Below are 13299 nucleotides of genomic sequence, written 5' to 3'. Positions count from 1 at the left end.
CATTCCTAGTGTTGATTTGGTTTATGTTTCGTTGTATAAGTCCCTAAATCTCTGGTTTGATGCAGCATGCCTGTTGATGGTCTAGGTTCATTTTGTTTTTGTAAGTCATGTAGTTCTTTGTATTTTGTGTTTAACATGGCTTTAAGTAGTTTTTTTCTGTAAATTTTGGGTAATGTTTGTGTATGTATTAAAATTTTTTGATAGTTTTACCTTTACAAAATTAGGGGCTAGTTGTTCCTTTCTACATTGTTGAATGAAATAGATGTGATTTCTTCTGTTGATAATGCTTTGGTTTAAATTTCTTAGTTTCTTAACGATCATATGAACATGTTCTGTTAATAGTGGTGTAAGGTATTGTAGTTCAGAAATAATGGTAACAGATAAGTACAAATACACAAAGAAAACGCAAGGACTTACACTTCTCGTTCAATCGCCTGTTTATCTTCTCCCCTGCATACTTTCATTTATTCAAGCCACTTCATGTCAGCCCTTCATTCTGGCTGGTCCAGCTATGGTTTACACTTTTGAATATTCTTCAGTCATCTCCTTCCACTTTCTCTTCTCTGGTAATATCATTTGTTCTGTCATCTTCTGGACTGAAACCTCAGTGTTGAACTTCATGCCCTTCCACATTAAACCTGTGTTCCTTGTATGTCCTACCCTTAACCCTTTCACTACATGTCTGGATTCCACCCAACCCAACTGAAGTAACCACAAAGCAGTTACTTTTTTTAAAAAAAATATATTTGTATTTTCACAAAAATTTGCATGTTTACCAGTAAACATCACATAGTTTTTAAACACAAAATATCAATTATTAGAATAACTTTAAACAATATCTTAATTATTTGTTCCTGTATTTTTATTTTCAAATGATTACTGTCCAACATGTAAAGCATTTTTAATATTAACATTAAAAATATTTCTATACATTAGAAAATTGTCAAATTTCACACAAAAAATCTCTGTAACCTACAGATGATTATCAAACTTTTTAAAAAAAGATTTTTCTATATTATCTGTTATTTTCAGTATTGTATTTCTGTATTAGTTTGGTTGATTTGAGTGATCTTGTTACCACCATAACAAATTGAGGAAATAGACATAAATTATACATTTTGTTTTTGTTCTGGAGTGAGTAACAAGTACAATATGAAACCACAAGTAGTTGGTCTAAGTAGCTTAAATCTCATAACATTATGCACTTGTATCTATTAATTATTTTTATTTTATTGACCCTTTACATGCCTGGCTAATATTATAGAAGTTGCAATGATACTTATCACATACATTCAAATTACTGCATCTATTAGTATAAAACTGGCTTTAACAAAGTGACCTGTCTTTATGTTCTAGTGGACCAATTTTTGTAAAATAATCACATTTCACTTATTATACATTATTTATGCATGCATGTGTGTGTGTTATTATTACTATTTACAAATAAGGTATTAAATTTCATTTATTTTTCTTAAAACTTTGAATAGTAAATAAGGAAATATAGAAAATGATCTCTTTATGTACTTTGTACTCATTTACCACTTGTTATAATTTACTAAGCTTTTTCAGCTTTTGAATGTGGAGGATTTAAACAGTAAATAATTTGTGTAGGTTTTATATATGCATTTTGAAATATCAAAAATTGATAAATGACTATATTGCAGGACAGGAAGTTATTCGCAGCAGTAATTGCCCCCATGTTTTTAAAATGACCATTGTGCTCTTGGAAAATCACTAAAAATTCACAGGAAGGTGGTGTGTTCTCATATCTAAATTTGTATCACATACTACAGTGAAGGGAAAACCATTAAGGGTAACTAACACTGGACTTACAACCTACAAATACTACCTTGCTATAAATATCACATTAAATTAATGTAGTGGAGGAAGTGAAGTTTTCACTATGATAGGCACTAAAACATTTGTGCAGTTTGGTGATTCATAGAGTAATGCAGACTCTTAGTAGTAGCAAGCAATTCAAATTGACACTCAAAGAACACCTCCTGCAGAGCTTTAACAGCAGAATATGATGATCAAAGTCTGCATGTACATATGTTACTCAGAGCAAAGTGTACAACTGCAAATACTCCTTGCATTAAACATGCTTGAAAAGGAATGAGTTAAGAGGGAAAATGCTGTGAAACTTTTCTGTTGTGGCCAAGTGCTAGAAATTGGATTTTTTTTTTTTTTTTTTTGCACTGGTAAACATGTAGATTACATTTGATTTTTAGCTGTAGGATATAGTGGCTCATAGAATGGCTCTGAGGTTTTTTCATATGCATGCTTTTAATTTGAGCTTTGTCATCTGTTGAACAATTTGAGATTTAATTATAATGTAGAGCTCAGAAGATCAAATAAATTTCAATTTTGAGAGTAAGCTGGTAGATATCCTGATAACTAATATAATGGAATTGGATACATACATTCCTCCATGCTTGGTATTAATTGCTGGCACACAAAAATATAGTTAATAAAATAAGAAAAATTATTGTAGTCAATTTATTCTAATTCTGCCAACAAGAATTTTAAGTGCTACAGATATTGAGAATTCCCTCTTGTTTAGAAAATGAAAGAAAATAGGAAATATCAATAATTCGACTCAAATTTTATGTGCAAACCCACCAAAGGCTTAGGCCTACTACATTAACTAGCTAGGGTTAACATTATTGAATTAGAAGCAGTGAATTGTGCAATGTGTGATGACTTGTGATTTATAGGTTATGACCATGTACTATGCAATAGTGTAGACCTAGTTTACTGTCTATTAGCACTAGCCCACATTAGACATTATGTGAAAATGTGCTTGTAGTAGTATTGTGTAATAATAGAATGTTGTCCTTATTTCATGGTAATGTGCCTTTTTATCCATCTCACTGCCTGTCATGATTTTCAAAGGGCTGATGTTTGAAGACCATTTACCTGACTTTTGCCACTCTTGGTGAAACAGAGATGTTGGAGTTGAATTTACTTGATAGAAACTAGCTCTTTAAACTTCTTTTCCAGGAATTATGTCTGATTATTCTCAAATTTAGACAAGGTAACAAATAGATAGAGGTGCATAAAAGTTGTATACAATTATTAGGTCATTTTGGGGTCAGGAGGGTTCAAAAGTTAGAAATCTTAGAAAACTTGTTTTTATTTGCTAGTCTGATCTTCATAAAAGGTGGATAAATTGGTAAGTGGATAGAGATGCCTGAAAGTTGTTCATGATTTTTAAGGTCACCAGAGGTCAAATCCTGGAGACATTTGAAATACTTCTCATCCAGGAATTAGGTTTGATCTTTTTTTAAAGTTAGACAAATTAACAGGTGCCAGATATGCCTAAAAGCTGTATATGATTTTAAGGTCAGTCATAATTTGGGGTGAGGTTGGGCAAAACTAGGAATCTCATTAAAGTCACAGGCATTGTATATTAGTATGATACCTTGTCTTTAGTCTTAACTCTCTTCACACAGGTTTGGTCATTTTGACTGACCACATGACTTTTTGTACTTGTATAAAAATCTATAGATTTGATACTACTAACTTCTGATATAGTGTGTGTGTCTTCGTGAAATATGGCAATCTTGCAATGAATATTGTAAGCCTTTTACAAACAAAAAAATCATATTATTAGCAAAGTATATTCAGTAAATAAATAAAATCACCCTCCTTTTCATTTTAGAATGACTTCAAATGTAGCGGGAAACAACATTTGTTTATTTTAAGTAACTTTAAATTTGTAACAGCATATCTCAACTTGTAATTAAATTTTATTATTTGATTGCCCTTTTAACTATGTCTAACTACTACTTTATAACACAACATATAGAATACGCCCTTTGATAGATGAAAACATTGATTTGATTTTCTGTTGTTATGTGTAATATATTGGGTTGAGGAATAATTCGTGAGCGTTTTTTCAAGTTACAAAAATATATTCATAAATGAAATGCTTTCGCAAAGTATTTCATGTCATTTGGTAGATAATTTTTTGCTCTAATAGATGATGTGTTTGATTTTCATATGTCTTTAATATTTGCTTTCATTTTCAGCTCATTAAATGGAATGTCAAGTGGACAAAATCGAGCATTTTCGACACCATCTGCTTTTCGCATTTAATATCTTGCAATTTCGTTTAAAACAATGCATACTATATACCTAGGTATTACATGAAATAAAGTATCATAATAAATGTTTTGGGTGTAATGTGTTCATGCATTGAAGTATTGTATAGTCTTGCATGTAATGCTTGAATGAAATTATTTAACGCTCACGAATTATTCCTCAACCTAATATATAGTTAAACATAAGAGAGAACAAATCCTGAAAAAGAGGAAAAAATGGGTGGGTGTGGCAGGACAGGTCTGATTTTCTATTTAATAGCTCTTTAACCAAACAGAATTGAAGACTATAAAGATTATGGTTTGCCTGAACAAAGATGATTTTTAGTGAGTAATTTGCATTTAATTTCAGTGTTTTTTGGAGGGAGGGGAGGATGGAGATGAGAAGAAATCTAGAGAAAATATCACATAAGTCACACTAGGAAAAATTCAGAATTTTTTTAAATATTGCTATACTAATTAGTATAACATAATGAAAAGTAGTTTGATAAACTTTTGAATTTAAGAGACCAAAATATTGTGTCATGTGCAGTAAAATATATCCAGAGCAAGAGAGTTAAAGCTGATTTTCTGTTAATTCATGAATCTCATTGGTTAAAGTTAATACTTACATACCTGATAAACATAATCTGAAAAAAAGGGTCAGCTTTCAAAACCCCCATATTTATAAACTAATTGTAAAACTTATTTCTCTTATGTTAAAATTAATGTGTATTGTGGCCATGGCTCACAGTAGAAAATTTTGTTTTCCTTGATATTCTTGAAAATGAGAGAAAATTCAAGGACAAATACCTTGCCCTAAAAAAATTATGAATTACCTGGCCTAATATCAGTGCAACAGAAATCCACTATAATTTATCAGGCTTAGTACCCAAGATGAATTTTAATAAAAAAAAAAAATGCATTATTTTGAGTTCTATTAATGTCCTATCTTTTCACTTTAACTGCACAATGATGAGGAAGTATATCCTTGATAAACACTTTGCAGAGAGTGAGTAAACCATGTGAAGGACATTCTGAGCTTTTGGTTGGTTATACACATATCAAAGAGCAAAGTAGGTGTATGTATTTCCAAAAAATGGAAGAAGTGAGTGGTGCCATGTTAGTTGATTTGCTAAATATAATAATATCACAGAAAATAGAAAAGATAGGAGGTTCTTATTTTATATTCTAGCATGTCACTATCATCAATTTAAGTTTTTAATTTGTAAGAAACTATAGACTTTGTACTTGGACATCACAAACATCTGATATGAACCAAAGCTGCGTTCAACGTGCCACGTGAAACCCAAAAAAAATTTTTTAAAACATGTACATTTAAATTAAGAAATTTAGTAGTGTATAATGCTAAAATTTGAGTTGTGCAATTTGATACAAAAGTCATTGATGTACATTCATAAAATTTAAGTTCAATAAAATTTTGAATGCAAGTCTACATACATGATAACGTGCCATTTGACCCCTAACCATAGAAAGACCTACTAAGTAGGGTTAAGACCTATTTTTTATTCCAGTTTGCATTTAGACATCAAAAGATGGTCATGTATGATATTCATGTTTCCAAAATTATTTATCTTCATTCTTATATACTCCTTTATCTTAACCAAGCTTTTTCTTTAAAAACAGCTGCAGCATGGGAGAGAAAAGCAATGTGGGATTGTAGCTGTTATGTTAGGGAAGGTAAAATATTGTATTAGAAATACATTTTCAGTGTTTGAAAATGTTAACTTTGCTACTATTGATTAAAGTAAGGCCAGTGTTCTTCTGATACTTGTATTAGCTTAAGAAATAGCATTTTTTTTAATATAAAAGTATTTTTTCACAAGCTAATATAGTTGGTAAGTATGAAATTCAAAAGAACAAAATATAATTTTGAAACTTCTACAGACATTTTGGTAGCATGTGTGTTGTTATACTGTTGAAAATTGTAAAATACAAAATATACATACAGAGTTTCAAAACATTCTTTATATTTGGGATTACATTTAACAGTTTTCCAGTCTTTAAAACATTAAGAAGTCTACTTGAGATTCAGGGAAACAATACATAGACACTGAAATTTGTCATTAATTTTTTTGAAGGGGGTAATTTTGTCTTTAATCAGGAAAAAATTGGGTATCTGTTTTTTTGGTTTGAAGGTTACTTTTAAGTTGACTTGGAAATATGTTGGTTGCAGAATTGTGAAATCTGTTGTGGCATTCACTATTCACATAATCAGCTGTCATTTGTTTACTTATATAGGACAGGTTTACAAATAACTTTGTGACCATGTTAGCTGCTATGACTCTTGTGCTTTAATAATAATTGGCTTAGACTAATGATGTTATATGCACAGTAATATGATATTTTTGGACTATGTTGTAGTAGTACTTATCAATCCAATATTTGTAATAAGAAACAAAATTAATGTGTTAAATTTTAAATTACAACATTGGTTATTAATTATTGAGAAATTCAGAACAGAAAGTAGAGCTGTAACAAATTTGATCATGAAATAAATCACATTTGATGAATTACTTTGATTTTTTAAATGATATAAAGTAACAAAGTCTATCATACTGATCGGAGTTTAGTGCATTTCTGATTTCAACTTTCAGTTGTAAACATATCTTAATTTAGCCAGTTAAAGTTTTGCTGTCAACATTTGGCAGATGGAATCTTGATGAACAAATTGAATTTTCTTTTTCAATGGAAGAGACATTATAACAAAATATTGGGGGCATCCTTTTAGCTAAATACAGTAAATAGATCCAAAAAGAAGTAAGAGGTGGAAAAGCATGTATGTATGTATTACACTGATTTTATAATGAAGTATAGTCACTTGGGTTTTTATGGAAACTCAAGTATCTATACATAGCAGAGAAAAATGGTTGTTCCTGAAATAGTTGTTAGACATATTTGGTGATTTAATTAGGCTTATTTTACATTAAAATTCTCATTGACTTTGTATGCATTTTTAAGTTATTGGCTAAGGTCTGACTTGATGATATGAGAAAGTAGCAATAGGTTTTGCAGTGCTGAGTGATGGAAGTCAAGCAAGAAAAACTGGATTTGAAAAACAACAACTGATTATCATTATATTAATCAAGCGAGGTGTACTAATTTATTTCTGTGTTGCCTTGTAGGACACTGGTAACTTTGGTGCAGATGCATGTGGTTTCAAATATAGCATTGATGGTATATTCAAAATTGATTAAAAGGTTTCATTTCCAATAGAGGCATGCACCTTATTGTCAGTTCCACGTGCAGGTGATTGAACATATATTAATACTGAATTATGCAATAGATTGTTAACAAAACTGAAAAATTGCAACCACCTTTGGCTTCTAGGCACTCATTACATTTGCCATAGAGTTGAAGTAACATCAAAAGTCAGTGTATCTGAATCATTTCTTAATGTGACAAATATATATAATGTGACAAACTTCATGACAAATACATATTACTTATTCAAACAATCTGTAAAATTCAAAAAGCTCTTTGAGACAACTGCCAGTGCATTTGGTGTGCAGCATTTTAATATGTTCAAAGTGCATAGTATACAGTGTGTTGCATGCAAGATATGGTTTAAATCATTTATTTACTAATTGGGTAGTTCTTGAGTGATAGAGAATTCTCTTGTCAGTTCCAAGAAGAGAGTAGTATTGGCTAAAGTTCATGGGCTCTTAAAAAAGGTAAAATATTTTACTTTTCTTTCAAAATGCTACTTGTAACAAAGCTGTGCTGTATGCTTGTTCTTTGCTGTCCATGCAGTTTGAAAAAGAAAACATTTCATTCTATCAGATTCTGTCCATAGTAAGAAAAGCAAAGAATGCTTTACAGGATCTCAAAGAAAAAACTTCTGGTACACACTGTGAAAGTCTTTTGAAAAAGTTCAAACTTGAACTGGAAATGAAATTAGGAAAAGCAAATGGGGAATAAACTATTTTCAGTGTCAGTTAAAGTCTAATGAACAATGTAGCTATACTGAAGTAGCTGTAAACAAACTGTAAACAGTCATTCTGAGTGTACAGGTTTGTCTTGTCAAGATTCTCCTTATTTGAGAGTGAACTTTATCAAAATATATTTTGTGTAGATCTAACAAACTGGAATAATACTACCAGTGAAATTAAGTGTTTAAATTTACTTGCAGAGCATTTTTATGACACACTAAAAAGTACAGTTTTGTTAAAACTAAGATAAGTTCAGAATGGAATGAATTAAAGAGAAAGTCAAAACAGAAGATCTCTGAGAGTGTGTTTGTATACAGAAGGAAGGGATTTTAGAATATTTGTATGCCGATGAAAATGGTGCTCTCCTTTAAGACCTGGAAATAGTGTTGTTGAGGCAATGTTTGGTCACTTTATCCACATGATCAGTGACCAGAGTATTAGTTTAAAACATGCAGCAATGAAGAGTCTTCTGTTGGTTCAAATAAATTATTTTTTATGGATATATGAGGACAGGAACAAATATAACAAGTAGACTTAGAAAAGTTTATTGAAAAAGGGGAGAAAAGTAAATCCAATAGAAATCATTCTAACATGTTTGTTGATGATGAAGATTGAAGTGATTGTATGAATCATCCTGAGGATGATTCTGATTCTAGCAGAATAAGTGATGAAGCTAAAACAGATGTGATTCTTTTACTGGAGCTGTTTCGACAGAAATCATTTGACCTTGACACTGCTGATGGAGATGATTCATCTGTACATGATGTGTCAGAGAATAATGATTAAATATGTTCCATTAGCTAACAGTTAAACAAAAACATAAAAGATCATGGTAGATACAAATAGCTATGAATAGTAGATTTACTTTTGATTAACTTTTTTTTTTTAATTAGATGTTTGTGTTATATGCAACTTTGTACTTTTTTGACCAAATAGTGAAACTTGGATTTTATTTCCCAGTAAAAAAATTAAATACCATTTTACTCTTGTTTGTAAGTTACAAAAACAGTAATTATTGTATGATTTTAGTCAATATTTTATGTGTCAGATTTTAAGGGTATTTTTACATTATATTTTCAGTTTTACTGGATATAAAAAATGTTACATATTTTTATCTTTGCTTATTCATCAAATTAATGTACTAGGCTTTACATTTGTCTATTACTCATTCTTTGCCCTTGAAATATAACCACAGGCTCACTTGATTAAAAAACTCAAACTGTATTTCAGTCAATATAAGTTAACTTATATTGTCCAATTTTGTAAACAAAATTAGCCTATAAACAGTTTCTATGTGCTGTTCAGCAGGTAATGTTTACAACCATTGTGCATTTTTCAAATGTCAGTTTTTGAAAACAACTGAATAAGATAGTTTAAAATAGGAATGTAAATAAAAAAAATGTTGAAAGTCACAAGATCTGTGAGGAGAAGAATAAATGAGGATGTAATGAGTCTGGTGAAGAGATGTACTGTTAAATTGAAAAGTTTACTTTTAACAATGATGTTTTATTTAAAAGTTATTCAGCCTGACATGGCCAGGTTGATAAGGCACTTGATTCGTAATCCAAGGGTTTGAATCCCCATCACACCAAATGTGTTTGCCCTTTTCATTTGTGGGGGCATTATAATGTGACAGTCAATCGCACTATTCATTGGTAAAAGAGTAGCCCAGTGGGTGGCGATGACTAGCTGCTTTCCCTTTAGTTTTACACTGCTAAATTAGGGACAGCTTGTGAAGATAGCCCTCGTGCAGCTTTGTGCAAAATTCATAATAAACCAAAATCAGAACTTATTCATCGTTTTGAGTGCATTTCATTTGCTTTGTTCATTAAATTACCTATATGCTGTTGGAAATATTGTGTTAATATGTTGATAAACAACAAAACACCATATTATTGAAGGCTCAAGAATTTCTTTCCACTAATAATTTTGGGCTGAAGAAAATGAGTTTCATATAATTTAAATTTACTGTCTGTTTGCCAGAATGAAGAAGTGAGTTTTAACTTTAACATAAAGCTCTGTCATATTAAAAGTTAAACAAATCCACATTGTGGACATATAGTCACAATACAGTTTTTAAGTTATGACTGATTTGAATAGAATATTATTGATAATTAACTTTACACTAGAAATTCTAAAACAAATATTTGAAATGTTTTTAACATTCATGAAAATATTCTAGAAAAATATGAGAAATTATTTTTTTGTTTTGCTTAGTATGGAAACCCTCTACATAAATATAGTTTGAGGCTATGCTAAAATAGGCTTTGTGGTAGTTAAGTATCAAGATATATCTATTTGTTTATGTATACATATCAACTTGATTATCTCATTAAAAATGGTTGTATTTTTTCAGGAAGTCCTAAACGTGGAAGAGTGTCATCCTCTGTAAATAAGAAAGGTATGATTATTATGAGTTGTTAGAAGTTAGAAGTAGCACTAAACTAGATAGGAGAGAATATAAGATGACATGAAATTGTAGATTGTAATCTTTGTTATTGGTGCACTGTTGTTATTCATACCCAATAAAAGTCAGAAAATATATTGCAAATTTTTATGCTTGATCTTTTTTTTGCATTCTCTAAATATAGCACTTTAGTTTTCATTTGGTTACAGTGTTCAAACTCTGTTGTTCCTTCTCTTACTTCTTGTACCTTAGATTATAGTCATTTGGTGAAGTACTTCTTCCGTGATGCGAGATTCTTCCTGATTAAAAGTAATAATATTGAAAATGTTGTGTTGTCTAAAGCCAAGGTAAGGAATGTATTTACTAGTTTTCCATCTGAAATTATTTAGTATAAGCGCTTTACAGTTTGTGTACATAATTCTACAAATTGCTGTTTTAATTGCTATAATATTTAGTAGGGTGTGATTGGATTCTTAAATGGTTGTTCAGTATTAAATACTCATTGGTGATTTTAGATCCAAGTGAAACTGAGTTAATCAAATAAACACTCAAAATCTAATTACACTAATTTTTTTGTTATTAATGATATTTTAAACAACCAAACTTGATTGTTATAAACTTTACTGAAATATAAAAATTCAAAACATTTTAAGTTAGATAATGAAAAAAATTTCTGTGTAATGTATTTCACAATTAACTTGTACATTAACTTCAGCTGTATATTCACCATAGCTTATATTGTGGGCTTATTAGTACAAGTGAAATTTCTGTCGGTATATAAATATCTGTCAAAATGGCCTTATGCTGTCATTTTCAACAAAAAAATGCTGCAATTAAGGGGTTAACATGTAAATCATCTTTCACACAGACAAAGTGAACTCTAATTCCATAAATTCACATATAAATTTTGAGGAAAAACTTAATTAAAAAATCTGATATCTTGTGTACATAATACCTGTAATGTTACTGAAAGCTTGCCAATTTCTGATAGAGTGCTCTCCATCTTCTCACAAGATTAGATTTTCTCATTTTGTGCTGCCCTGTATTGGTGAACTTTTTTGAGTGCATGCCACAAACCTTCAACCTTCCCTCTGTTGGAATTTAAAGTTCCAACACATCTGTCATGTAAACTACTGTGCATCACCTCTTCACCAATAGAACACTACTATCACATGATACATGTGATTCCTTCTATGTACCACCAAGAAACTGTTGCTTCTTGTCTGGTAGTGCTTGAGTGGTGACATCTTTCTTTAGAACAATTATTACCCTAGAAAAGGTTTAACTTTCTTTAATTTTATTTCAGTTTCCTTTGAGAGTATTTGACTTATCTGTGTCTGCCATATATGTTTTGCTGGTTCTATATCTCACGTGAATTCCAAAGTTGCTGTTACCACTTCAGGTGCATGTTATTTGTCTGATCCTGCACTTTCAGCCATAGGCAGGGTGACCCATCTTGGAATTTTGCAGTCTTTGCAGAGAGAGATGAAGCACTGTTTGTAATGCATGTTTTTGCCTGTTCCTGCTCTTATTCTACTAATTTAATCTGCTACCCCAAGGAATTCTCTGTGCCTTCTCACACCTTTTTGAGGATTCTGTTCTGCCCTTATTGGTTTTCTCAGAGCTATGTTGTTTTATTTCTTGGTATTGTTTCTTTGTGTCTCCATTACTTTTTAGTCAGGTATACTCTGCTTTTATCATCCAGTTTATTGGTAGTATTGATATGCTTGTCCTTCTTGGGTGGGCTCCCATATTCAACACCACCAGTTGAGGATTCAATTCACCTATCTGGGGAAGATTTGTTTCAAAAATTTTCTCTTCATCCTACATATACCCCAATTTCCAGTATTGGCCATCATCTTCCTATTTGAGGTTTTTCTTGAGAATCCTGTGACACAGACATTTCCCCTCATCACTGCCACTGTAAACCACCTTTGTTTTCTTTATCTATGGCCCTACACAGATAATTCACTTCTCTTTAGGTCATGATGGGCCATGATGCTATATTCTCTTAGATTCATCACCTGTTCTCTATATACAAATCATTTTTATGGTCCCAGTTTTTGACATTTCAAGTTTGGCATGATTATTATATCTTTCTTGTCATGAGTGGCTTATTTTCAATAGGGCTATGCCTTTCGTAGCAAGAGACCTACTGTCCTCTGGGTGTGTTTCTGTGTCCCATATCCTAGTCTTATCCTTTCTGGCCCTGTCTGTCAGTTTCCTGCAGTACCACTGTTTGCCATTTCTTGCAGCAATACGTGGTTTTCCTTCTTTACTCCAAGGGTTCCCTAATCATGCTACTGCTTATCTGAGGCAGTCATTGTAGGTCAAAATTACCATGGCTATAAATGTTCTTTATCCTATATCTGGGTTTTGCTTTCCTTCCAACAGCTTCAGTGGCTCTGCCTATAATAAGTTTCTCATTTCTGCTCTCCTGATCCAGATGGACTCCTTTGTCCTGTCTGTGCCCTCCATTGTTATATTACTTGCTCAGCTTCTTGCCAGGGTCTTCATTCCAACCTCTTTCTCCCTTTGCAACCTTTCTCTTCTTGTGATGTTTTCCTGGTTAGCCTAACCATTTGAGTTTGATGTTTAATGCAGCTGGTTTATTTTTCCTTGTCTCCTTCCTAACATGATCTAAATCATATTTCCTGACCTCCAATACAATACCTCACCTTCTCTCTTGCGTGTCTCATCCTCTTTCGTTGTTGGAGGAAATTCTAGGGCATGTAAAGAACATTTATCTCCCATTACCTACACTACATTACAGTTTCTACTTCCTTGGGGTATTGCTTACCACCTGTAACTATTCTCCCAACTTCAGCATGTCTGTGACACAAATTAAGTCTTTACT

At 31.5% G+C, this 13299-nt stretch overlaps 1 protein-coding gene across 6 annotated transcripts in view; it reads left to right on the top strand.

The window, feature by feature from the left end:
* The window catches only part of LOC143223302 (uncharacterized), an 87259-nt gene that overhangs the window by 32247 nt on the left and 41713 nt on the right, over positions 1 to 13299 (top strand). For all 6 annotated transcript variants that reach the window (XR_013012803.1, XR_013012804.1, XM_076451104.1 and 3 more), the window contains exons 8-9: positions 10392 to 10436; positions 10695 to 10789. Coding sequence is in view for 4 of the 6 variants with exons in the window: in XM_076451104.1 (XP_076307219.1) it covers positions 10392 to 10436; positions 10695 to 10789 (140 nt within the window). In the remaining 2 variants the exon portion in view is untranslated. The remainder of the gene's footprint in view (positions 1 to 10391; positions 10437 to 10694; positions 10790 to 13299) is intronic.

This window comes from Tachypleus tridentatus, chromosome 8, assembly GCF_004210375.1.
Source record: "Tachypleus tridentatus isolate NWPU-2018 chromosome 8, ASM421037v1, whole genome shotgun sequence".
Taxonomy (NCBI): Eukaryota; Metazoa; Arthropoda; class Merostomata; order Xiphosura; family Limulidae; genus Tachypleus; species Tachypleus tridentatus.
This window is presented reverse-complemented; position numbering and strand designations above follow the sequence as displayed.